The sequence below is a fragment of the Erythrolamprus reginae genome, chromosome 1 (genome assembly GCF_031021105.1).
Source record: "Erythrolamprus reginae isolate rEryReg1 chromosome 1, rEryReg1.hap1, whole genome shotgun sequence".
Lineage (NCBI taxonomy): Eukaryota > Metazoa > Chordata > Lepidosauria > Squamata > Dipsadidae > Erythrolamprus > Erythrolamprus reginae.
Window position 1 is genome coordinate 359,395,448 of NC_091950.1, and position 27,976 is coordinate 359,423,423.

General features: G+C 38.3%; 1 protein-coding gene across 1 annotated transcript in view; it reads right to left on the reverse strand.

The window, feature by feature from the left end:
• CAPN2 (calpain 2) overlaps positions 1-27,976 on the reverse strand; it is a 44,072-nt gene that overhangs the window by 14,613 nt on the left and 1,483 nt on the right. The window contains exons 2-11 of the mRNA XM_070734354.1: positions 22,754-22,823; positions 13,135-13,253; positions 11,670-11,803; positions 10,922-11,090; positions 7,729-7,812; positions 5,555-5,640; positions 3,535-3,609; positions 2,847-3,007; positions 1,713-1,882; positions 9-20 (exon numbers count right to left, since the gene is read on the reverse strand). Coding sequence (XP_070590455.1) covers positions 9-20; positions 1,713-1,882; positions 2,847-3,007; positions 3,535-3,609; positions 5,555-5,640; positions 7,729-7,812; positions 10,922-11,090; positions 11,670-11,803; positions 13,135-13,253; positions 22,754-22,823 — 1,080 coding nt within the window. The remainder of the gene's footprint in view (positions 1-8; positions 21-1,712; positions 1,883-2,846; positions 3,008-3,534; positions 3,610-5,554; positions 5,641-7,728; positions 7,813-10,921; positions 11,091-11,669; positions 11,804-13,134; positions 13,254-22,753; positions 22,824-27,976) is intronic.

The following is a 27,976-nucleotide window of genomic DNA, read 5'->3' on the forward strand; positions in this document are numbered from 1 at the left end:
CCACATACCTGTTCAGGCACCTGTGGAGGAGCAAAAAGAAAAACAAATTATACACTTTTTATTAATAACACTGAATAATGATCCTTCCCAGGATGTATTTTCTGCTCTAACCTTATGGAATAGCCACCCTGTAGAATAAAAACATCTCTCAAACTCTAAAAGCTACTTTATTTAACTTTTAGATAGAACTTTTTCACATAGCATATTGTGACTAATTCTTGCCATTTCTTAATTTTAATTGAACTGTTGTATTTTCATGGTCTAATACTGACTACAGTTTTGATTTTAATTATATTAACATATATTAGATCCTAAGAGGTCAGTAAGGGACAGGCATAAGTGCACCAGCGTGCCTACCGTCCCTGTCCAAATGTTTCCTTTTTCCTGTACCCATGTTATGTTGTCAAATAATCTTACATTTATGTATAATATCAAATATGTACTTGACAAACAAAGAAACAAATGAACAAACAAATATACTCAACATAGATATTTTTATTGGTTGTGAGTTTTTTACTAAATAACAGTAAACTGCTCTATTTACTGATCTGGAGGCAGCAAAGGCATACAGTTTGAATGAAGAAAGGTATTTAAATTCAAATTTTACTAGAACAGTTTGGACTTATTTATTTCTTACTGGGCTCTATTCTTTAGGGATCCCCAAATCCTTTAAGACCACAAATGCATTTGGAATTTTGAAAAATGCATCATAAAAAGCAGAGTTATGATTGATTGCAAAGGATAAATAAAATGAAAACATAGATAAAAATGACTGTAAGAGATGGGGTGTAAGTCCCAAATATCTAATGGAGCATAACAGGCATTGATTTTACAGAGGTAAACATTTAAAAGATTGAATCCAAGCAAAGATGGATTCATCCAAAATTCTAGAATGCTCAAACTCATCTTATATAAAATTATTCTCCTTTCTGTTGCCCAAATCTGTATTATTCTGTATCTCACATGCATACAAGCCTCCAACCCTTAATTTATTTTTCCTCTCTATTTTCTTTTCCCCCTCTCCATTATTCTCCCCGTGATCAGAAAAAGCCACACATAGTTAAGTCATACCTCTCTCTGCCCAAGATGAGGTTTTAGAGAAAAAGAAACCCACCCAAACTCATTTGTTTAGATCCTGTGAGACAAGCAGTAATCTAGCTCTTCGAATGGAAAAGATTCTCTACCCTTGAATAAATCATCATTTCATTCAACTGTTTTAATTAACTGTACACTTATGGTAAAAAAAAGAAGTGCCGTATAATTCATTTGTGAGGATTACACAATGTTGTAATCTTCAATGTTGCAATTCATTTATAAGATATTCCTGAATGTGTCGGTTCTGTAATGATCCATCATCTTTATCTCAAGATTTGGGTTAACACAATGGTTCTCAACCTTTCTAATGCCATGACCCCTTAATACAGTTCCTCATGTTGTGGTGACCCCCAACCATAAGTCTAGCATCAATTCTCCCAACAGAGCTTTAAGCTGATTGGCAGGAAGAGACACCCCCATTGTAAACGCCTGATTGGTCCGATTGTAAAAATATGTTCCAAGGCACCAGAATAGAAGCTTTAGTTCCTAACACCATGAGAAATTTGTCTTTTCCCAAGGTCTTAGGTGACTCCTGTAAAATGGTCATTTGACCCCCAAAGGGGTCCTGACCCCCAGGTTGAGAACCATTGGCTTAACGGAAAAAACAAAGAACCTGCCTCATAGATTGCAAAGCCAATTGTGTGCATATCCTCTCCCATCTTCCTCTGCTTCCGACGGTGTTTCTGAATCAAACCAACCAAGAAGGTACAACCTCTTTCTGGATCATCTGGATCCTCATCTACTTCCTCAAGTTTAATCAAATATTGTGGGTTCATCCAAAATGTATCTAAATAAAAGAAAGGAAGTAACTAAAATTGTGCCCAGGCTATACTGATCTTCATAAGGAATTGTGGCTTGGAAATATATATCCCTACACATTTTAGAGTGGTGAGCTCATTTTAAGAGTACAGTGGTACCTCTTCCTAAGAACGCCTCTATTTACAAACTTTTCTAGATAAGAACCAAGTGTTCAAGATTTTTTTGCCTCTTCTCAAGAACCATTTTCCACTTATAAACCCGAGCCTCCGAAAATGTAACCAGAAAAGGTGGGGAGAAGCCTTTGTGGGGCCTCTCTGGGAATCTCCTGGGAGGAGACAGGGTCGGAAAAGGTGGGGAGAAGCCTCTATGGGGCCTCTTTAGGAATCTCCTGGGAGGAAACAGGGCCTCCACCCTCCCTGTGGTTTTCCCAATCGCACACATTATTTGCTTTTACATTGATTCCTAAAGGAAAAATTGCTTCTTCTTATAAACTTTTCTACTTAAGAACCTGGTCACGGAACAAATTAAGTTCATAAGTAGAGATACCACTGTACTTATAAAGCAAACTTTTGATTGATTTTCTCCCAGATGAGGGTATCTTCTTTTAAACAATTAAATTCCAGTGGAAGTAATGTTTAGTATTGCACTATAAATAAACGTTGACTGATTGAATGGAAGTAATTATAAACTAAATTTCTGTAAATCCCAGAGCTTGTTTTCCTTTTTTAAAAAAAAACAATCTCAACCAAAAAAATAATTTAACTGATGTGCCCATGCCCATATGTGACATCATATTAAAACTACCCATAATTAGGCAGGGATTTATTGGCCATAAAGCACCCACTCCGGGCCTGTCATAATTTTAAACAGTAGTTAGGCAACTGTTATAAATCAAAGAATATCTCTAGGCAATTCTACTATTCATAGATTATTAGGAAGCTACAACAGAGCATATGGATATGAAGGCAAGTAGAGACTGAAAAATGACTTACTAGGATAATTCCGGCATCCACCAGCTGTGGAACCTTTTCTCCAGCTACCATCCATCAAGTTCAACTTCCATTTTTTATACTTGTCAGTGGCCAGAGTGTCGGGAGTCAGATTACAGATCTCAAGACGAGAATAATGCCTCAGGAAATCACTAAATGACATCCTGTGGAGTAATGTCATAAATACGATACTTAGAAAAGGCATTACAGACAAGCTTCTTCCCTTCTGCTATCACAACATCAAACAAACCAAGAACAATCATTTGTTATGACAGCAAGCCTTCTTGACAAGTTAACTTGTCACAGCATTATGCCTCAAGATATGTCAGATTTCAATTCCCATATTTCTTTTCTATCCACATTGACTGGGAATTCTAATAGCTGAAATTCAATGTTATCTGGAGGGCAAAGGATTGGGGAAAATTGAACTACTCACTAGCAATAGAATCTCAACATAATGGACAATTATTTCCCACCCAGAAATGAAACGTTTCTTCTACAAATTTTCTTCTGATCCTCTATGGTCTCCATATAGTGATGTGGACCAGAACTTAATATGCTTATTTCCATCTGTCTAATTTATCCCTGTTACAGTTTGATGAAATACAGTGAGCTGACAATTTATTTAAGCATTACAAAGAGATTATATACTATCCTTCTTTCCCAATTCCCAGGAAGCCACCAGCCATACCAAAATTCTCCATCTTCATGCTGTCTGGTCAATCTCTCTCTCACTTTTGGATCAATACCGTTCCAGTTTGGGCATCTAAATATAAAAAACCAACATTATTTGAAGTTTTAGACCCAGAATTATGGATAGTGATTGTATTAACTTAGTGGACCTCAACAATTTGGCTCAAGAAAATGCAATCTCATAATGTTTGCATTTGCTGCCACAGTCTGTCCTATTCCAAGACACATATTCATCCCTGTCAACCTTTGAGAGATGGACAGAGTGGAATGGGACAACTCGTCATTGTCAACTTATCCTGGCCAATTCACTGTGGCTAACTCACCATGGACAACTTTCTATCCTGTTTCCTCCAAAATAAGACATCCCCTAATAAGCCTAAAAGTACTGGTAATAAGGCTTTTGAGTAGATGGCAATAAGGCCAAGAGTTTATTTCAGGGTTCAAAAAAATATAAGACAGAGTCTTATTTTTGGGGAAACATGGTATGTCCAACTTGCCAAGGGACAACTCACCATTTCAATTTAATTATTTAAAATAATTTTAAAAAATACTTAATTTTTGTCATTCACATTTTATTTTGTCCCTTCTTTAATAATTCTATCTTACTATTTTTTTGACATTAGCGTAACTCTTGTCCCGCAGCAAGTTGTCCATAGTGAGTTGGCTGCAGCAAGTTGGCTATGGAAAGTTCACTGCGGCAAGTTGTTGCCAACCTTGGCCAGGGATACCTCAAACAACAGCCATTTTTACAAGAAACAACGACGCTTATTTTATCATCTCTAGAAAAGGTAGTAAGCCAACACAGACAGATTTATCTAATATTTTTCAGTCTTCAATGAAGTTAGAGGAGGAGGAAAAATTAAATCATTAGAGAAAGACTCATCTTTTCACTATTATCCCTTTCTTCTATTTTCGAATGCTATTGGGATGAGGGACGTTAATTTCATGCAAAATAATTCAGGGATACTTTACTTAAAAATTGTCCTCTATAACAGCTGATTGGGTTTTTCATGGTATATTAACTCCACAAATGCCCAGTTATGTTTATCATATGAAATTTTTTGGATGATCATAAGGATCATTATAGCGTTTTTTGTTTTGTTTTGTTTAACATTGACTTGTTAAATTAATCTTAGAGATCAGTAACAAGACATAAATGCAAATAAACCTGAAATATTATGCATGCAGTAAAATGCACATGTCCGTAGTGCAGTTCTACAAGCATATTATTCACAATCTGGAAAAATACAAAAGCTGTATATAATAGCTAATACTTTCGGCCTAATAATGCTTAGGCCGAAAGCTGTAGGAACAAGCTGCACGAATCCCAGTGACCAGTTAGGTCCCACAGAGTGGGTCTTCGCCAGGTCCCGTCAACTAAACAATGCCGCTTGGCGGGACCCAGGGGAAGAGCCTTCTCTGTGATGGCCCCAGGCCTCTGGAACCAACTCCCCCCAGAGATTAGAACTGCCCCCACCCTCCTTGCCTTTTGTAAGTTATTTAAAACCCACCTCTGCCGTCAGGCATGGGGGAACTGAGATACTCTTTCCCCCTAGGCCTTTACAATTTTATGCATGGTATGTCTGAATGTATGTTTGGTTTTTACTTTAATGGGTTTTTAATTGCTTTTACTATTGGATTATTGTGTATACTGTTCTATTATTGTTGTTAGCTGCCCCAAGTCTCCGGAGAGGGGCGGCATACAAATCCAATAAATAAAATAAAATAAAATCAAACAACAGCTACTGACAGGAAAGTAAAAGAGCATATTTCCCTCATTGCTAGCTGCAGGGGGATGATATTAAAACTGAGGAAATCTATAACTTTTTAGGAATGAGGATTACCGTATGTACTTCACCAAAAAAGAAGATATCTCATTAAAGTGCTACAAAAAACACCAGGAATTTGAGTCAAAAGCTTCCAACTTGCTTTCAAGGAAACCAACTATTTAAAGTTTAATCATTCATGATGCTCACGCTAGACAGCAAACAGCTCTGGCCTTCAAGGTTAACACTCACTTATCATTCCATTTTCCAGTCCATTCAACTTCTCCCCAGGGATTTCGAATCCGGATCAGTTTCTGAATGCTGCCTCGGAAATTCACCTAGTAGGGCCGGAAGGGGGGGGGGGGAAGGTTAATAATAGATGGAGTAACTGAAAAAGGAAACAAATTACCTTAAAAATTTTTTTGGCTACGAACACATACATTGATGCATCTGTTTATGCACTCTATCAGTGATGGTGAACCTTTTTTCCTTGGGTGCCAAAAGACTGTGCATGCGGGCAGTGATGGGCTACCAAAATTTTTACTACCACACTGTGGGCGTGGCTTATGCATTTTGTTTCAACATCTTTCAGTGCAAATTGAGTGCTCTGGGGTGGAGCTCCAAATTTTGCTACTGGAACTGTGTTCCTGACCGTTCCTGTAGGAGCCCATCACTGAATGCGGCCATCACATATGCGCACGTGCCCACACCCATAATTCAATATCTGGGGAGGGCGAAAACAGCTTTCCCCACCCCCCGGAGACCCTCTGGAGGCCGGACACAGACTGTTTCCCAACTTCTGCTGGGCCCAGTAAGCTCGTGTTTCACCCTCCCCAGGCTCCAAAGGCTTCGCCCTCCCCCATCCCCCCAGAAGCTCTCTGGAAGTCAGGAACACCCTCCCATAGCCTTTGTGAAAGCCAAAAACCAGCTGGCCAGCACACACATGCACATTGGAGCTGAGCTAGGGCAATGGCTCATGTGCCAGCTGATATGGCTCCACATGCCACCTGTGGCACCCGTGCCATAGGTTCATCGTCACTGCAGTATATTATACATATTTTCATGACAATGAAATAAATTGCTCTCTAATGGGAGAGGGGGCAATTATACAGTAGTTTCTCATGCAATTATTTGCAAAGTAGCTAAATTTAAAGTGGCTTGTTTATTGATAGTGTGTGCATGGGCATCTATGGGGACAGGCAAGGAGGGAAAGGATAATATATATGAATCACAGTGTCATTACACAAATAACACAAATCTGTGTAAGACATCATAATGCAAATTACACAAACCTTACAAAAATATCTTCAGGTTAAATGAAGCAACTGACTGATATGAATGCATGCAGCCACCAAGAGAGAAGAACACTCAATGTCTCACAGAACCACCATTTGAACAAAGGAAAGATCAGAGAACTAGACACAAAATTGGAAATATCATATAATGTACTCTGTAATCGCCAGCTGCGAGAGCAATCATGGGCTTCCCCAGGTATGCCCATGTTACACCAACACTCCACAGTCTGCATTGATTGCCGATCAATTTCCGGTCACAATTCAAAGTGTTGGTTATAACCTAAAAAGCCCTTCATGGCATCGTACCAGAATATCTCCGGGACCGCCTTCTGCCGCACGAATCCCAACGACCGATTAGGTCCCACAGAGTTGGCCTTCTCTGGGTACCGTCGACTAAACAATGTCGGTTACCGGGTCCCGGGGAAGAGCCTTCTCTGTGGCGGCCCCAACTCTCTGGAACCAGCTCCCGCCGGAGATTAGAACTACCCCCACTCTCCTTGCCTTTCGTAAACTCCTTAAAACCCACCTTTGCCGCCAGGCATGGGGGAATTGAGATATCTCCTCCGGGCCTATACAATTTATGTATGGTATGTTTGTGCGTATGTCTGCTTAATAACGGGTTTTTTAAATTTTTTAAAATTATTAGATTTGTCATGAATTGTTTTATTGCTGTTGTGAGCCGCCCCGAGTCTGCGGAGAGGGGTGGCATTCAAATCAAATCAAATCAAATCAAATAAATAGATAAATAAATAGATAAATAAATAGATAAATAAATAAATAAATAAATAGATAAATAAATAGATAAACAAACAAACAAACAAATGTTATTTGGAATAGCCCCCATCCTGAGTTTCAAGTACAAATCACGTGTGTAATACCAACACTCATTTTCCCCTTATCCAAAAGATCAAAAGCAACATGAGAAAATATTATTTTACTGAAAGAGTAGTAGATCCTTGGAACAAACTTCCAGCAGACGTGGTAGATAAATCCACAGTAACTGAATTTAAACATGCCTGGGATAAACACATATCCATCCTAAGATAAAATACAGAAAATAGTATAAGGGCAGACTAGATGGACCAGGAGGTCTTTTTCTGCCGTCAGACTTCTATGTTTCTAAGACCTTACCTCTTCAGCTCCTGTGACAGAGTATGCATGACCTTTGACCAGCTTCTGGGTTGTGACTGCCTCAGTCTCAGCAGCATTTGCGATCTAGAAATATGAAGAAATAAAGTTCTACTTACCTCTAGAAAACTAAGAAAATGGGTAATGCTATGGATACAGAATCAACTATAAAAATTTTTTAGCTTTACAATAGCTAGTAATTCTGATGAGTAATGGGGATTTTTGGACCAGAAGCAGAAATGGGTTGCCACACCATGCTAACTTATAAGGTGGTTTCTTGGTTGGACTGGTTGGTTGGTTGGTTGGTTTGGTTGACTGGATTAAGATACTGTAAGAATTCACTATTTTGGTTTTATAAACCATGGTGCAAATTCATGCCATATGTATTCAGTCTGCTGTAATTTATTTGGTAAATCATGATTAAAATGGTTTAGCACAACATCAGACTAGGCGTGGTGGTACAGATAGTCTTCACTTAACAACCATTCATTAAGAGACTGTTTGAAGAAGTTATGGCTGCATTGAACTAATTATAGTTATGTCAGGTCACCTAAGTTAAGGCTGTTGCAACACTCCTGCAATCATGTGAACAAAATTCAGATGTTTATCAGGCCAACTGCACTTATGCCCTCAAGAGCACTTCAATTCCCACCACCTATCTATTTCCTCCCCACCCTAGTCTCTGAATTTTTGGCCATCTGCCACTCTGACTATTTGTCAGTTGTTTGAAAAAAGTCCCATCAGGAGTAGAGCCATCTGTATATTTCATTAAAACTTTATTGGAAAGGGGCCAGCCTATTATCTACGAGCCTGAAACTCACGCAGTTAGCATTAACTTTGCAAGCAAGAAAACAATCGTCCTATTTTCTTCCCTATTTTATTTATTTATTTGTTTGTTTATCAAGCATGTATAGGGTATTAGTAGCTTGTATAAACATAAGTAAAAAGTAACAATAAAAGAGGACAATAAGACAGTAAGTTAGGGACGGTAGGCACAGTAGTGAACTTATGCATGCCCCTTACAGAACCTCTTAGAAATGGAGAAAGGTCGACTGTAGACAAATATTTGTTGAGACAAAGGATACTGAACAGGATATTTTAATTGGAGTAAGGGAAATTTCCAGTTCAGTTTCCTATCTGGAATGAAACTGCATCCTATGGTACTACCCAAGAGGCTTTTAATATGTATCTGCTCTAATCACATGGACAGCCAGAAGGGCCACAGCAATCGAGCAAAGACAAGTTCTCATCAGACAGCCAATTCTTTCCCTGTGTCACAGTTGGCTCACGCCTTAGGTTATTTCCCCAAACTTGGTTTCAGTTCTAAAAAAACATATTTTCTGGTAGGAAAGTTGCTGGGAATAGTATGTGGGTAGAAAATGTGGCCCAGAGTTGGTGGGGATTCAGCATTGTTCTCATGTTTTGTATTCCTCCCACATTTTAAAATGAAACTCTGGTAAAGTTTACATGTGATGGGTAACTCCCTATTTAGAGACAGGTTTTCAGATCTGACGTTAATACAGCTGTAAAGGTTGGCAGCTGAATTAAAGCAATCACTGGCTGGGTTCATATGTAGTCTCAATATGTTGGTGAACCCAGCAAGTGTGGTTTGTAAATCATGATTTAGAGTTTAGCATATTGTATGAATTCTCTTAACTTACTTTACAGTTATGATAAAATTTAGACAGTAGAGAACCACTCTCATTGGACCATATCAGAGACAACACTAGAGATGTATACATAGACAATAAATAATTCCTTGGTATTTGCCCTTAATCTTGAGGAAGTCTCCTGAATAATCGAAGCTTCACCATTTGGTCTGGTTCTGGAGATAATTACTGAATACTGAGAAATCCAAGTGAACAGTCATCATTGCTACTTTAGTATATAAGAAAACCTTGCAGAGAATATCTACATAGGTTTCACAGCTTACGAAGAGACAGGATTGCAGGAGAGACCACAGTTATATGTGAAACACATCAAAATACCTCTTTGGGGAAACTGAAAGTAAAAAGTGTGCCATTTCAATTTCTGGGCAACCAGCTTAGCTAATAAGAATTCCTTATTCTTACACTGTATCTTTCTTTCTTATCTATCTATCTATCTATCTATCTATCTATCTATCTATCTATCTATCTATCTATCTATCTATTTAATTTCTATGCCTTCTCGAAACGACTCAGGGTGGTGTACAACATTGTAAATACACAATATACATAAGAAATCTAATTATTTTAAAAAACATATTCAAAATTAATAAACAAAAGCTAAAGCCCCTTATACAATCATCCACATTCATCTAATTCAATCATTCATATTGGCCGGGGACAATCTCATGACTCACAGTCCCCGTGCCCGCCAGCAGAGGTAGGTTTTCAAAGCTTTACGAAAGACCAGTAGGGTCTTTATTTTATCATAAAGCAACTGACTCAGTAGCAGATTCTGAGCAAATATTAAAATACACCAAATAGGGCATATTGTTAAACTATTCCCCTGCCAGTATTCAATCTTTCTGGTATGAGTTTTTAGATTTTCTTTTGCCCTTTTGAAAGCACTCTGAATCCAAACGGATTAGAAAACCCCGATAGTGTGGCAGAAAATTATAAATAAGAAGGAAAGATACAGTGTAAGAATAAGGAATTCTTATTTGCTAAGCTGGTTGCCCAGAAATTAAAATGGCACACTTTTTACTTTCAAATTTTTAAGTTAAGATTTCCAGGCATGTTGCCTAAGTTCTGGTCAACCATTGTCCGATAAATAATAATAATAATAATAATAATAATAATAATAATAATAATAATAATAATTGTAGCTATTAGAAAGTTTGAGGCTTAGTGTTTATTTAAGAGGATCTCCAGACGCAGGAAGATGCCTTGAGCAGCAACTAATTCCTCCTATGTAGCCTTCATCAACCTATGTATATGCTGCAAGAGAGACTAAGCAACATAGGAATGGTAGTGGACGATACAGCGCTTTCACAACTCATTTGGCTTTCTTTAGTAAACAAGCTGGTCCACTTCAAAGCTGTACCTCCGTTCTTAAAAGAAAGGAAGAATTGTGAATTTTCCAACTTTTGGGTATGATTTCTGTTCTTGTAAGACAGTTGAAATTCTGCACTATCATACCATTATAAATTATACCAGTCAAACAATTCCTTTGCATTCAAAAGAACTTGGAGCCTATAGCATTAACTTACATCAATAGAACACCCAAGAAGAGAACCTTTCTGAAGAGCTTTCTGGATTATTTTGAACAGATTCGGTGGTGCTTTCTGCAGCTCATACCACTCTGCAATTCCACCAGTGAAGTCTTCAAAGCCCTCAGTAGTGCTTCCCCCTGAAAGAGCTTCATAGGAACCGTTCACCCTGTGAACGATACAACCCAAACGTTTAATATTTAATAGCTGTCTTTGGAAATCCGCTCTTAACAGAGACGGAACTCCATTCTTAGATGTCCACACTCTCTCTTTTTCATTCATGAGAAATCAAACATCAACATGTGACTCTTATTGCAAAGAGTTATTTTTCCCTTGGCCTCTTGCCCATCGTTATGCCGTTATTAAATTATGTATGTAGTTTATGCATGTGTAAACTACACATATGTATACTATACCCTGATGTTATGGGTATGGATTTATTACTCGTTTTGGTTCCAAAACAAATGTCATGGATTGTGAATGTTAGAAATGAAAGTTTTATGAGGAATATGGGCAAACATAACTAAAGCAAGCTTTCCCCTGAAGTACAATATGGAACAAGGATTCACAAATCAGTATTTTTTCTACTTGGCATAATATTAATCAATATTGAATCACAAAGCTGTTCTGTTCAATGCTTCCAAAATTATTCAATTTTCTTTTTCAAACATCTCTTTTTATAATTTTCCTAAACATAAGCCCTTTAAAATTATTTCTGAGCTGATAATTGTTCTTAGTCTTCACTTACTTGGCATAGGCCTTCTCCAGTAGGGCACTCCAGAATTCATTTCTCTCTGCTGAGTGAACAAAAAGTAGTTCTCCATTTTTGGTTGGCAATCGATCATCAACAACAACATCTGTCCACTCTCCATACTGCCAGAACTGAAAGGGGAAAGAAAACAGTCAAAGAATCAAAGCCCAATGACACGAGCTATAGCCATGCTCTAGGGCAGTGTTTCTCAACCTTAGCAGTTTGAAGATGTGTGGACTTCAACTCCCAGAATTCCCCAGCCAGCAACGCTGGGAGTTAAAGTCCACACATCTTCAAACTGCCAAGGTTGAGAAACACTGCTCTAGGGTCAACAGCTCTGGTTGGAAATTCTGAAGGCTGGGAAAATTGCTTTGGCAAGGAACATGGTTTTATTCAAGAATAATTGGAATATATAACTATGGAACTGTGGAGATGGAAAGAACTACAAGCATCATCTAATTAAGCCATTCATGAAATGTGGATGCCGGTGCTTATCTTAAAACCTGCAGATGGAGTACCCACATCCTCTAGTAACTATTCTACTGTTGACAGATTTTACCATGTATGTTTTTATTATTACTATTTATTAGTTTTGGATGCCGCCCCTCTCCGAAGACTCGGAGTGGCTCACAACAACAAAACAGTACAAATCCAATGATTAAAAACAATTTAAAACCCTTAATATAAAAAAGCAGTCGTATATCTCAGACAAACCATACATAAAGCGGAAACGGCCCAGGGGAATCAATTTCCCCATGCCTGACGGCAGAGATGGGTTTTAAGGAGTTTGCAAAAGACAAGGAGAGTGGGAGCAATCCTAATCTCAGGGGGGAGTTGATTCCAGAGGGTCAGGGCCACCACAGAGAAGGCTCTTCCCCTGGGTCCTGCCAGATAACACTGTTTCGTCGACGGGACCCGGAGAAGGCCAATTCTGTGGGACCTAACCGGTCGCTGGGATTCATGTGGTCGCTGGGATTTCTTTATGCTTGTTATTACTTTAATTATTATATATCAAGATAGTGGTTTTGGTATAAAATCTGAATTGATTTCATTTATGTTATACTACTCTAAAACTTCAAACCAGTTTTGCTGATCAAGAGCATGGCTCCAGTTCATAGCTCTAGCCTTGACTAAATATCTATACATATATAAGTATCATGCTAGTTCTATTTAGGCTACATTTTACTAAACGTAAACATTACATTGATGTATACTTTCATAACATTGTTTAAAATTTTACCCTCCTCTTCCACCTACATTTCAGCACAATGAAATGTAAATGAAATTTACATTTCATTGGTATTTGTAAGGAGGGAATTACTTGAAAAGCACTGCTAAAGAAGTATTATAAAGGCACCATAACCTTCCTGGGGACAAATTATATCTGGAAAGGCCCTTTCTATTCTCCCTATAAACTTTGCCCCAGTAAGACAACAGAAAAATAGAAAAGACTCCTTGATACCTGGAAGTGGAAGATTCCTGCATAACTGTCTTGGAAACTTTGATCACTGGGAACTACCCGAGCCAAAATTTCTTCATTCAAGGTGAGAGAAGCAATGGCTGCTAGAAGCCAACAGTCTCCTAAAAACAAAAACCAAATCAAATGTTATTTAAAGACAGAGAACAAAATTTAGCATATTTGAGTCTTGTTGGCCAATCCAGATCAATAATTTCATTTAAGATAAGAAGAAACCAAAATAGAATATATTGGTTGATTTGCAGATCAACAGGGTATAACAACATCAGCTGCCCAAATTGTATATCAGAAATGTACAAAATTTGGAATGATTGTGAGTACATTTTTGTTCAGAGGGACAATGAGCCCCATTCAGTTCTGGTAGTCAAAACAAACCATGTTTCAATTCTACATCTTTACTCCATTGGTATACATTGGGATTTCCAGCTGATTCTTGTTCTACCGATGCCAGAAAAAGACTGCCACCGCTATGTGTGTGGAAACAAACAATATATCCAAAATATGTTCTACCAGGGTTGAATAGAAAAAGCTTCAGAAATACATCCCCAAATTATTGGAAACAGCAGACACCTCACTTCCACCCTTCATTCCTAAAATTACTTATCAGCGGTTGTGCAAGCAGCAACAGTCCCAAAAGAAACCAACAACCTTATAACTAAACCAGCAACATTTTAGTTCCCCATTCTACTCAATGCAATTCTGCTTTGATCTACTTCTACACCTGTGTTCTTTTCCCATAAACATTTTTGAGACTGGAAAGTTCACTTTGCCTTCTTCAGCTTAACCAGTCACACATAAAAGGCCTCTTTGATTTTGTGCTTAATGCAAGCTCATCTTCATGATATTTGATTTTTTTATTTGATTTTATTGGATTTGTATGCCGCCCCTCTCCGTAGACTCGGGGCCATAGTTCCCTCTAAGCTGAGCAGTGAGCAATCGCTCACTTAAAAATCATCATCAACTCAGAGTTTTCCAAACCTGCCCAGAAGCCAAGAGGGAAAGAGTGAGAGGGAAGGAGAGAGAGAGGAAGAGAGAGAAACAGATAGAAAAAAGAGAGGAAGGAAAAGAGAAAGAAAAAGAATGGGAGTAAGGAAGAGAGAAAGAAAATCAAAATCTAGTTTGAAACTAGCTCATCTATTTAAGTGGCATTTTGATATTGATAGAGTTGCCCTATTATGAGCTCACTGTTATAGACACACAGTACAGTATTTTATTTTGAAATTCTCTGAGGCAAAACAGGGTGGGTTTTTTTAATTTGTTTGTTTGTTTGTTTATTTATTTATTTATTTATTATTTCTGTGCCGCCCAGTCCCAAAGGGACTGCCGCTCAGACACTATACTTTTCCGCCCACCCTCTCAAAAAATTAGAGGGAACACTGCTCGGGGCGGCTAACAACAGTAGTAAAACAGCATATGACAATCCAATATTAAAACAGTTAAAAACCCTTATTGTAAAACCAAACATACATACAGACATACCATGCATAAAATTGTAAAGGCCTAGGGGGAAAGAGTATCTCAGTTCCCCCATGCCTGGCGGCAGAGGTGGGTTTTAAGAAGCTTACGAAAGGCAAGGAGGGTGGGAGCAATTCTAATCTCTGGGGGGAGTTGGTTCCAGAGGGTCGGGGCCGCCACAGAGAAGGCTCTTCCCCTGGGTCCCGCCAAGTGACATTGTTTAGTTGACGGGACCCGGAGAAGACCCACTCTCTGGGACCTAACTGGTTGCTGGGATTCGTGCAGCAGAAGGCAGTCCCTGAGATAGTTGGTTGTGCTTCAGAAGTTGAATCAGTCTGTATCCAGAAGTAACAATATTGATTTGTTTTCACAACAAAATGCTCCTTTTCTAAAGACATCTTTAAGAATAACTACCATAACGAATTTGCCTGGAATAACTAACAACTTTCAAGTTCCAGTTTGGATAACATTTTGACTCATACCTGGGGCATAGGCAGTAAGCAGTGAGTTAAAATGAATATATTACTACTTGAAATAAAGCAATTCATTGTTTTCTCACAAGCACAAATGTTCTTGGACATGTTATGCAAAGAGACTGAGAAAAGTCCAAAAAGAGAAAATAAATAGAAAAAGAGGATAATGTAGGAGGGCTGGCAGAATCTGGGGGTGGCTTAAAATCTCTACATAGAAACAAACAGACTAAGTGCCCCCCTCCTTTGAATTCTGTTAACTCTTATCTATTGTCAAAATAGCACTGCTAGTTGAGTAGATTCCTGATCATAGGCATGAGCAATAAATCAGTTTAATTAGAACTTCATGTGCAGTCCTGGTCTTGTATGCTTAACAGATAACCAGCAATACGATAGATGGGTACAATAACACTGGCAATGAGTGCAATGTTAGAAGATGTAAAGGACCAGGTTGGGGGCTGATCATCTTGGAGAAAGTATACCTAAGTGGTTGCTGAGAGTCAACATTGACTTGATGATTTATAATCAATCTATTTTAATATAGGTTCTCAGAACAGTTTCATCTCCCTGCTCATATTTGATGATGATGGGATCCATGCAGTTGAGTCTCACTCCTGGCGATTTTATGGGCCAGATCTCTTCACATCTTCAGATCTTGCACTATTTCTTCCAGTTTTTCTATGCTCTGTCTGATAGTGTCCAGCCATTGTGTTCTTTGAGAGCTGGGTTTTCTTTTACAACTAACTCTTCCAAATGTAATTGCTTTCTCTAGTAAATTCCCCTGCATTACATGGCCAAAGTAAGTGAGATGCAGTTTTGTGATTTTGTTTTCTAGTTTTATCCACTCCAGTACCTGCTTGTTAGTCACTGCTCAAATTTAGATATAGGAAATCAAGACCCGGTTCCAGAAACAGGAGGGGACAGTATACCTGAATCTATCATCCTGGAGAATCACCACTTAAAGCAAAGCTGTAGGGCCAGGGAATGAAATGTCCGCAATTGGACTCACACCTTACTAGAATCCCAGGGTTAAAGATGGTAGCGAGACCAAATGAGGACCAAATTAGAAGCAGCATCACACTATCGTTAGCTGACAAGCTCCAATAGCTGGATACTCAAAATCCAAGAATGATACGGATTTCAGAAAAGTGTCTTTAATACTAGACAGGGATAAAAACAGCCTTGAAGACTATTCAAGATTTGGTAAGTTCCCAGACAAGGAAGACAATTAAGGCATTTCCTTCCCGTTGACCCATTGAAATCCTTCTCAATTTGATTCCCACAGTGTTTCACAGCAGCACAAGTTTCCTATAGCTTAGCTCTCCTTTAAAAAGGAAATAAGAATCAGCTTGTGTTCTGGCTCGGAATCCTGCTGATACTCCAGGAACATTTGGAGAATAAGGGCAGCTAAATAAATGGGTAAAATTCTGCCCGTATATTGTTGGTGCAACATTTCTGTTTATCCATGCTACCTTGTGTTCTCATTTGATTTCTTGGTTGGAAGCTCTTGATCTGGATTAACACAATGTATCTTAGATATGCTTCTGTTTTGTCTTCCTGTGCCATGTCTTCTGGCCAGCTATTCAGTTTCTCTGGGAAGGTATAACAGGGAATTTGGCGAAAATATTCACTGATATTTGGAAATGGGAAATACTTGAATACCTTAACTAAAGATTATTGATACCATTTATTTATGTATGTATGTATGTATGTATGTATTTATTTATTTATTTATTTATTTATTTGACTTATCTGCTGCTGCAATCAAATGAATTAGTATTATTTTTTTCCGCAAGGTCCATATATTTCATATGGTACTAATGAAAAGAACCAAAATATAACGGTAAATTAGCCTAAGATTTTTTTAAAAAAAATCAGCATCATTTCTCTTGGTGATATTTCTATGAAAAAGAAACTAGACCTTTCAGCAAGGTTCTTTTTCCAATCATTATTATAGCAGCAAACACTTTGAAGCAATGGGGTGTATCTCCCAGGCTGTTAAAATATCACATGAATCATGGTTTAATGTCCAGGTAAGCTAGTGTAGTTAATCAAAACAACCTTATGGGTCTGGAGAGACAGAATCCCAGTAAGAATAACCAGTAGCTTTTGAAGTTTGCAGATGTAGAAGAAGCATTTTCTCATCTACAATTCAGCTTTGTTAAAACTCTTCTTGACTTTAGTAATTTGTCCAGTCATGTCCAACTCTAGGGCGAGGTACAGTACTCATCTCCATTTCTTGGGCAAGGGAGCCAGTGTTTTCTGAAGACATCTTCTGTGGTCATGTGATCAGAATGGCTATACCTCAAAGGTGCACAGAACACTACTGTGTTCCCTCTGAAGCGGTACCTGTTAATTATATTCGCATTTGCCTGCTTTCGAACTGCTTAGGTGGATCGGAGCTGAGGCCGGAATGGGAGCTCACCCTGTCACACAGTGCTGAGATATCAAATCTGGGCTATCAGCTTTCCAGCAAATAAGCTCAGTGTCTTTAACTGCTGAGCCATCGTGCCTCCCCCTACATTACCACAAACTTGACATTAAAAAGAAAAAGAAAGGTTGCCTGTGATAGGATTGGCACAATATTTGCCATTTTTGAGTTGTGAGTCAGCAAAGTTCTGTATCCTAGATTAATGGCCTTCTGAATCCTCCACTGATATTCTACACCACCAGAGCAAACTGATGGTCTCCAGTGGTAGGCCTTCGTTTTCCAGAAAGCTCTCTCTTTCTTTCTCTCTCGGTCTTCAAAGAGAACTTCTCAAAATCTTAAGTCTCCTCCTACTTTCCCTCCCAGTGATTCTCAACATTTCTAATGCCGCGACCCATTAATACAGTTCCTCATGTTGTGGTGACCCCCAACCATAAGTCTAGCGCCAATTCTTCCAACGGACCCCAGGAAGGTCAGAGGGACAACCCCACTGTAAATGCCTGATTGGTCGTATTGTAAAAATATGTTCCAAGGGGCCAGAATAGAAGCTTTAGTTCCTAACACCATGGGAAATTTGTCTTTTCCCATGGTCTGAGCTGAGGTGACCCCTTTGAAATGGTCGTTTGACCCCCAAAGGGGTCCTGACCCCAGGTTGAGAACCACTGCTTTAAAGAATTGCTGCCTTAAAGCTCAATCCTACCTATAGCATTAAAGGACAGAACATAGAGGTCTAAACAGATATGCTATTTGGGCACAGTGGATGTGTGATAGCTGCCAATATTTCATCATGATATTATATGAGGAAATATTTAATGATCCAACAATGATACACTTAATATAATGTGTACAGTAAACTAATTACTATTAATGATCCTTTATCACATTTATGTCTCACAATAATTTTGTAGCACAAACCAAATCAAATTTAATACTTTCTACATTAAAGATTTAGGATTCAGAAAGCTTGGTTCTCTCTGGGTATTCCTTAGTATATTTGAGGTGTTTTGTCTCCAAACTCTAATATGGTTAAATGTCTATGTTATTGCTGGCCAGCTGCATATAATCATGAAGTTTAGTGCACTGTATATAATGAATCAGTGGAGCAAAAGGAAGGAAATTAATGGTGTTTTCATAGAGAAAACATGTTTAGTATTTATACATTTTTCAAAAAATGTTGCCATGGTATCACAGCAATGACCTTTAAACAGTTTTCCTCTGAGTGGGAGGGGGCAGATGCCTCTTCAGTTAAAAAGCATATTTGCATAAGAAAAAGAAATATTTCTCTATAGCGGTGTCATGTCACCATGCTGTGAGGATTCTTTGTTTTATTCACTAAAACTGTCTGTAAAAGGAGTAGGATTTTGGTGGGGGGAACAATTTGTGGACCTTTGTGCCTACCGTTCCTGTCCTAATGTATTTTTATATTTTCTATCTCTACTTTATACTTATATTATGTTAAACACACTACAATACAATACTATATTTGTATGACAAAGTAAAATAAAAAAAAATAAAAAAAATAAAAAAAATCATGGCAGTATGCAATGAACACATGTTTCTTTCTCTCTCTCTTTTTCTTTTACTGCTGTAGTCTATGAAATTGAACTAGTACATACAGTACTTTCTAAACTGCCTCTACTGATTTATCTTCATGGTTACTTCATGGTTTAGTCTCCCATAAGCCTAAATATAAATTAAGATATAAATACAAGTGAAAGTGAGATACTAAAGTGTAAGTGGTAAATCAAGAAGAAGAAAATATTTCTCTATAGACATATTGAATGAACATGTGCTAAATGAATGTGGACTGAATTTTTTTTTTAAGATCAGTACAAAAAATACATTGAGATTGTTTCATTATACAGAGAATAAATAAGGATCGAATTGCAAAACAAACATAAAAGTGAATTGGTTGAGAGAAAGGGGAAGCCCAAAGACCTCATGGTCGGATGTTGAAGATGAAATCTTGGTAAAGAAAAGAGCAAGACATTAAAAGAATAAAAGACAATGCATGAAGTGGTATGTGATTGTGGTGGAAAAAAGAACCAGTTTGCAAAGATTTATGGAAAGGAATTGTGAATGTATTATTGTAAACCAGTGTTTCCCAACCTTGGCCACTTGAAGATATCTGGACTTCAACTCCCAGAATTCCCCAGCCAGCATTCGCTGGCTGGGGAATTCAGGGAGTTGAAGTCCAGATATCTTCAAGTAGCCAAGGTTGGGAAACACTGTTGTAAACTAAGTTTCTTCTCGCCTACAATTCAGATTTGTTAAACGCTTCTTGACTTTAGAAAAAAGGAAAAAGGTTTCCTTGTCCAATCAAGGTGAGGTGCTGCATCTTCATTTCTTGGCTGAGAGAAGCCAGCGTTGTCTGAAGACATCTTCTGTGGTCATGTGACCCAGAATGGCTATACACCAAAGGTACACAGAACACTCTTACCTTCCCACCAAAGTAGAACCAGGGGTGAGTTCTAACTTACCTCGCTGCCAGTTTGCTTCTCCTGCACTATGTGGTTGTACCTTGTGTATGTGCAAGCGCTTCACAGGCAAGCGGATGCACAGTGCCAAAAAATCCAGAAACACCCTCCCCCCAAAACCCAAAAGCAAGATGGCGATGCATGCACAGTGCTGGAAACGCAGCCTCTGCACATGCTCAGAATAAATATACAGTGATACCTCATCTTACGAACGCCTCTTCTAATGAACTTTTTGAGATACGAACCTGGTGTTTAAGATTTTTTTGCCTCTTCTTCCGAACTATTTTCACATTACGAATCAAAGCCACTGCCGCTAGGATGCCCCGCCTCCAGACTTCCATTGCCAGCCTAAGCACTGGGATTCCCCTGAGCCTCCTTTCGCTGGGAAACCCCACCTCCGGACTTCCGTTGCCAGTCGAAGCGCCTGTTCTTGTGCTGCTGGGATTTCCCTGAGGCTCCCCTCACTGAGATTCCCTTCATTTTTGGCGGTGCTGATTTGAATCCCAGCAAGGGCAGCCTCAGGGTAATCCCAGCAGCACAAGAATGGGTGCTTCGGCTGGCAATGGAAGTCCGGAGGTGGGGTTTCCCAGCAGCGCAAGGCAAAAGGGGTGAGTTTTGGGATTGCACGCATTATTTGCTTTTACATTTATTCCTATGGGAAACATTGTTTCATCTTACGAACTTTTCTATTTACAAACCTCATCACAGAATGATTTAAGTTCGTAGGATGAGATACCACTGTATATATATATATATATATAATTTTAAAATTAACTAAATTTTTAAAAATGGCGATGCCCATGAACTAGCATGGACTAAACTGGTTCCGTGACATCATCATGACATCACCAGCGGGTTGCTACCGCTTCAGACAAACCAGTTCAAACCAGGAGTAAACCACCTCTGCTATTAACTTACTTGAAGTTGCATGCTCAAATCTGGGCTGTCAGCTTTCCAGATGACAAGGTCAGCATCTTTTACCACTGAGCCTTTGTGTAGCCTACATTACCACAATCTTGACATTACCATAACAAAAAGAAAGACTGCCTGTGATAGAATTGGGATAATATGCATTTTTCTTTGTGGGGCATACTGCACAACGCTTCATATCCAGCATCCCTATATAATATCTAAGCACCTGGGTCTTGAAGACAGAATTGATCTTCATAATTTCTCCTTGTAGAAGTACAGCCAATTAGATGATGTTATTCAAAAATCAAAAGAAGTTTGGTGGCACCTTTTTCAGATGGACTGTTTTATTAAAAGGTAGACTCTTTTGTTTTTTTTAGTTCTTACATATAGAAATATACAGTGGTACCTCTTCTTAAGAACTTAATTCATTCCGTGACCAGGTTCTTAAGTAGAAACGTTCTTAAGTAGAAGCAATTTTTCCCATAGGAATCAAAGTAAAAGCAAATAATTTGTGCAAACCCATTAGGAAAGAAATAAAAGCTTGGAATTTGGGTGGGAGAAGGAGGAGGAAGAAGAGGAGGAGGACAGTGGCTCCCGAAGGAAGGTGAAGTGAGGGGAATCAAAAAAATCCAAAACTTTAAGGTTTTTTTAAAAAAAGAGGGACTCTGAGGCGGTGAGGAGGAACACATGTCTCCAATACACCCGATGCGAGGCTGCCTCCCATACACTGCCTCCTGTACACTGGCTGCTGCTGCTGCTACCTGCTGCCTCTTCCTTCCCATGCTGAAGGGCTCCCCTCCCCTCTCCCTCGCTCACTTTGTAGCCGGCGCCTTTCCTTTGCTGTGGTGACTTCTCAGCTGCCCAGATCAAAGGGAGCATTTCTTTTCTCTGGGCACTGGCAGAGGTTTATTCCCTGTCTAAGCACTCAGAGAACGAAAAATGCTTTGTTCGCTCTGGACTGCCAAAGCCTCCTTAAGCACCACCGAAAGGCTCCCCTGGCAGCCCAGATGGCCAGGATTAAAGGGGGAATGGCAGGAAACTGGCTGGGCCTTCGTGCTGCTCTCAAATTTCTTGGGAAATTTTTTCGGGCTTGGGTTCTTAAGTAGAAAATGGTTCTTAAGTAGAGGCAAAAAAATCTTGAACACCCAGTTCTTATCTAGAAAAGATCTTAAGTAGAGGCATTCTTAAGTAGAGGTACCACTGTATATATGGAAATGCCTAGAATTTTCATGGGTTCTAACACAGAGAATCCTTATCTTATATTTCTTAAGTAAACATTGCTATCTTATATTGAACCGTTTAATGTCAAGTCTTATCTTAATTAAACATGTTGAAGTCTACGTAGGACTGAATGGCATCAACTCCTACAGAGAGAGTAGCTGCATTTAGTCAAATAATCATATATAGCCCAAGTATGAATTTTCACCAATAATAGTGTTTGATGAGGAATGAGTGTGGCATTCCCAAAATACATTCTTCCAACAAATACTATACATTGTACACATTTTGTGTACAATATAAAGACAGCAGAAGTAGGGTTTTTTTTAATTACCTCCCTTTCAGATTGTGCGGAAATGACCAGATTGACAATGAAAATAAGGAAGACTCTGAATATTATAAATAAGGAAGATTCTGAATATTATAACGTATGGGGAAACTTTATGATTGGTTAGAAAATGAATATGTATAGAAGACAAGTAACACTGTTTAAGGAAAATAAGACATACATTAAAAACAGTGAAGATTGGATTGCATGCAGCACAGAAAAGAATACGTCAGATTCTGACACAGCATTTTCAGCAATGAACACATAATTCTACGGATGCTTCAAGAAGAAGGTAAGCCATATGAACGTATCTCACCTAAAGCCCCTTGGCAGATATCAGTCCGGGAGGCACCTCCAATAATAAACTGAGGTTTGGAACATAATTCCTGGCAAAATAAAGAATAAAATAAAGCTTTTAGAACTACCGCTTTAAGGATATAATGAATAATTAGATAGATAATTGCTTGGGAATTCCAGGATGGTTGGTAGCCTGAAAAAAAATATCAAAGAAGGCATAAAGTCCACAACATTGCCAATAAGCTTATCTGGATCCAATCATCAGAAGTCAACCTTTAGTTAAAAGGTATGTGTTTTATTTACGGACCTCCTCAGCTGTGGAATCAATGTCCATGAGATGTTGACATTATATTTCTCAACATAAATCATAAAGGTTTCAGTCAGCTAAATCTCATGGAAGACAAAGCACTCTGTTGAAATAAATGAATTTGAACAGCACTGAAATAAACATAATTCATTTTTATTTCTAGTGTTTAGATTATGACTGCCCTTGTTTAGGTAACCTAAGCAGGACCAGTCAAGCATTACTGAAGGGCATTATTATTAACATTCACTGAACAGTCAGCCAAATGTTTAGACTGGATTTGATATTTTTATCCACCTATGCAGTCATGAGGTCTTTCTCTGCCATCAGTCTTCTATGTTTCTATTAAGTCCCCCCAAGGACCTGGGATAGGGAGATGTTTATTTATTATTTTATTTATTTATTATTTGGATTTGTATGCCGCCCCTCTCCGAAGACTCGTTGTTGTCTGATAATATTAAACGTATGGATAAATATGTAGTTCTCAACAGAACTACATCTACATGGAGGAAAGTAAACAATGGGTACCACAAGGTCTGTTTTAGGCCTAGTATCTTTAACATCTTCATGAACAATTTAAATGAGGGAATAGAAGGGGAATTCTTTAAATTTGCAGATGACACTAAACTAAGGGGAACAGCCAACATTTTAGAAGATAGGCTCAAAATCCAGAAGAGACTTGACAGAAAAACACTAGGCTTTCTTTCTTTCTTTCTTTCTTTCTTTCCTTTCTTTCTTTATTATTAATTAATTAACTGAATTTGTATGCCACCCAATCCTGATGGACTCTGTCTGGCTTAAAACAATAAAATAATATTTAAAAAACAATTTAAAATCACATTAACGCAGTCATACTATGTCATGCATACCCTATCCAACAAAATGCAGTTTAGTGATGAGAAAAGTTAAAGTATTATACAGGTAAAGAAAAACCACAGGTAAAGAATGGGTGATGTCTGGCTCAACAGAAATAATTGTGAGGGGGATCTTAGTGGACAATGACTTAAGTATGAGCCAGTAATATGTTGCATCTGCCCTCCCAGAGGCTCTGCGCCAGCAAAAAAGTCAGCTGGCCGGCACACACGTGCTGGAGCTGAGCTAGGACAACGGGTCGCGTTCCAGCAGATATGGCTCCGTGTGCCACCTGCGGCACGTGTATCACAGGTTCGCTATCACGGGCCTATAGTATGCAATTCAGGCTTCATATCTGCTGATCATTTTGGCTATACCTATTATAGCCGCCCTGAGTCTGCGGAGAGGGGCAGCATACAAATCTAATAAATAATAATAATAATAATAATAATAATAATAATAATAATAATAATATTTTCTCCTTCATTATTTCCAGTGCTTCTTTAATCTTTCTTGTTTCTAGGTGATATTTCTTAATCCTGTATTCTTTTGGTTTCCTTTTTTTTCACCCAAGCTTTTTTCCCAACTATTTTAGCTTACTTGTATCTAATCTTAGCACACTGATCTTATTTTCCAGCCTGTTCTTAAATTTTGGTGGTGCACTGTTTGCTTCCCCCCCCTTGTTGATTGATTTTGTATTCCAGTTATTCAGGTGTAACTTCCGAATTAAAACAACACACCTTACGCTCCTTTTCCAAAAATACTCAGAGACCATTGGCAACTATGGACAGATTATGCATACCAGTCTGAAAGTGACATACATAGGAAAGTGCTTCGAGAATAAGCTTTGATTAATATCAATATTTTGGTTAATATCATATTTTCAGATAATTCTCTTCTGCAGATGCAGCAGGTTTGTAACAAGAGAGAGCTTGTTAAAAGTTTGGGTAATTAAAGTATCTTGAGATCCAAAAGTTTTTGGACGGGAGTATGGATAGGCATGGTCCAATTATAATTTTATTATTGCTTTATTTATTGCTTTATTTATTTATTTATTTATTTAATTTATTCAATTTTTTTAATGCCACCCTTCTCCTTAGACTCAGGGAGGCTTACAACATGTTAGCAATAGCACTTTTTAATAGAGCAAGCATACTGCTCCCACAATCCGGGTCCCCCACCTCGGAAGGATGGAAGGCTGAGTCTGTATAGTTTTCTTCTGATTTTGCTGGCACTTAGAAAACTGCATTCTTCTGGATTAGCTGAAATTTGAACGCCTATAACCCGGTGTAAAACCTGCAGCAAAGCAAACTTTGTCAGGTCTCTGTCAATCCAGCTCTGAATGAACAGTTTGTGTTTTCTTCAACTGTTCTTTCATTCTCAAAGAGTGCATTGAGTGGGATCTGTAATTATGGCTGGCATCCACTCAGGAATGTTTATATATGCAGGTCTGTGTACATGTATTTGTATATACCAATATATAACCCTGGCAATGGGAAACACACTGAGATTTCTAAACCAAATATTCTACTTATTTCAAAAAGACACAAAGGAAGCAAGCTCCTTTTGCTTGGTAACTAAAGGATAGAAACATCCAATCAGCTGCTTCTACAAAGTAAATTGATGTAAAGTTAACTGATGTAAGTAGATGCATCAATCAATTCATCTAGAGAAGATTAAGATATAAAGGTTGGTGAAAAAGAACAGACAAGGCAATGAAGAAGTGCAGTGAAATATAGCCCTTCAAATATTTTTGGACTATAGTTCTCATAACCACAATGTATAAATAGAATATGATGAGTTTTTATTTCAGATAAATAAAAAAGGAAATAAGTAGAATATTTATATTCTACTTAAAATATCAGGGCAGAACATAATTGTCTAATAGACTGTACTGTTAAGTGTATGGAACTGCCCACTTAATTAATATTCCGAATTTTCACTGAGAATGGGATCTATGAAAATTCCAGTCCAACACATCTGGAGAGCACCAGATTAAGAAAGGATTACATATCTTCGCTCCTGGAGGCCCAAGAAGGAATAGGTGACACCCTGGATATAGGTTGAAATCCAATGTATGATGCATTCCATAAAGGCATAGAAACTCTCAGCATAAGCATATTTATTCCCAAAATGATTGGGAATAAATGACAGACCTTTTACTGTCTTATCTGAAAAAACTATGTAAAACTAAACCTCAAAGTCCTGTTTATAGCAGACTTTGTGCAAGCCATCCCCAAATTTGTTAGGGACTATGCTGAGGGACAAATATGAGAATCTGAGATCTGAAAAATACTAGATTGGGGAAGAACAGCAATAGGACTTATACATATATGCTGTGGTTGGCTCTGGCCCAGCTCCTGCCCAGCTCCTGCCCCAGGGAATGTGGAGGTGGATGCAGGGGAAACTTCAACATGTCACAGGCATGTGTTATTGCTGACAGAATCAGTTCAGAGTTTAGTTTCCTCGGACGAAGAAGTGACTCTGCAGAGGGGGGCTTGGCACACAGCCCAGGTAGTCAATCTCCCTTATCTTCCATTGATTCAGATGAAGACGTTTTGGATCCACGCAAGTGCAGAATTATGCGTAGAAGAGACCAAGTAAGAACATGGTTTCTTAAATTGGGGTTTTTAAACTACTTTTAATATTAGATTTGTTTACATTGTTTTTTACTGTTGTTAGCCGCCCTGAGTCTACAGAGAGGGGCGGCATACAAATCTAATAAATAAATAAATAAATAAATACATACATGAATAAATAAATAAATATATTACAGGAGATAAGTGAGGCCACCTGTGTTTGGGTGGGGCTCCAGTAATTAGGGTTGCTGCTATAAATAGCAGCATGTGGGTTTGGCTGTTGTGGAAGAGTATCTGATCGCAGTTTGTCAGGAATCCTGTGTTTTCTGGACTTTGGTTGTCGCTTTTTCACACCTTTGAAAACAAAGCAGAGCAACGTGTGTGTGTGTGTGTGTGTCACTTAGTTGTAAGAAGAAGGGGTGTGAAGTTTCTTCACAGCTGCTGGCTAAGTACTTAATGACTGCTTAAGGAAAATTGTACAGACTACCCAGTTGTTTTGGGACGAGTGCTCTTTGCAATACAAGAGTGCTTAGTTTATTTTGACTTTTGTGATAAAGAACATTGTTTTGAATTTTCAAACGTGTGTGTGTCTGAAATTTGTACCCTTGAATTTTCGGGAGGCTCCTACCAGAGAGCCCGGCAGAACACACATATATACAGCTTCACAGTGCTTTACAGCTCTCTCTAAGCAATTTACAGAGTCAATATATTGCCCTCAACAATCTGGGTCCTCATTTTACTGACCTTTGAAGATCATGATAACACCCTATACAAATCATTCTTCCACAATCTAGTATCCTCTAGATCTCAGAAGATTGTCATAATCCTCTCTCAGCATAGTCTGTAGCAAATTTGGAGATGTCTTACACAAAGTCTTCTATAAACAGGACTTTGTGTTTTAATTTTACATAACTTTTTCAGATAAGACAGTAAAAGGTCTGTTGGTTTCTTGCTCTAGGCATTAGAAATGTTTCTAGCCAGAAGGGCTTCTACTCTGATGTGTTTTGGGGCAGACTGAGTCATACTGGAAGAATTTTGTAAGAAGAGAGTTGTATTTGTCTATGCTGGCAAAACAAAATATATTCAACAATCTGATAAACAGCACTTTTTCTGACTAACACGTTTTACTAGAAGCATATGCCTTTTAGTAAAATTGATTAGTTGAAAAAAATGCTGACAGATACTGGAAAGACAGTTTTAATTCCAGAACATTAAAGAAACAACAGGCTATCCTTTCTAACAACATGTAAAACTGAATAATAATCGTCACACATTCCAAAGAATCAGGAATATAGTACCAGTCCTACATCAGCAGGAATGGACAGTGGAACGACTGAAATGTTCTGAATCCATGACTAATAGGCACATATATTCTAACTTGTTTTGATGGCGTTTTAAAATATTTATAGAATAGTGTTAAGCCTCTCAAAGATATTGATTAAGGACAGCAAACAAACACTGCGGTTAGATCCCAAAGGATTGGTCTTCTTCGGTCCAGTCAGCTAAA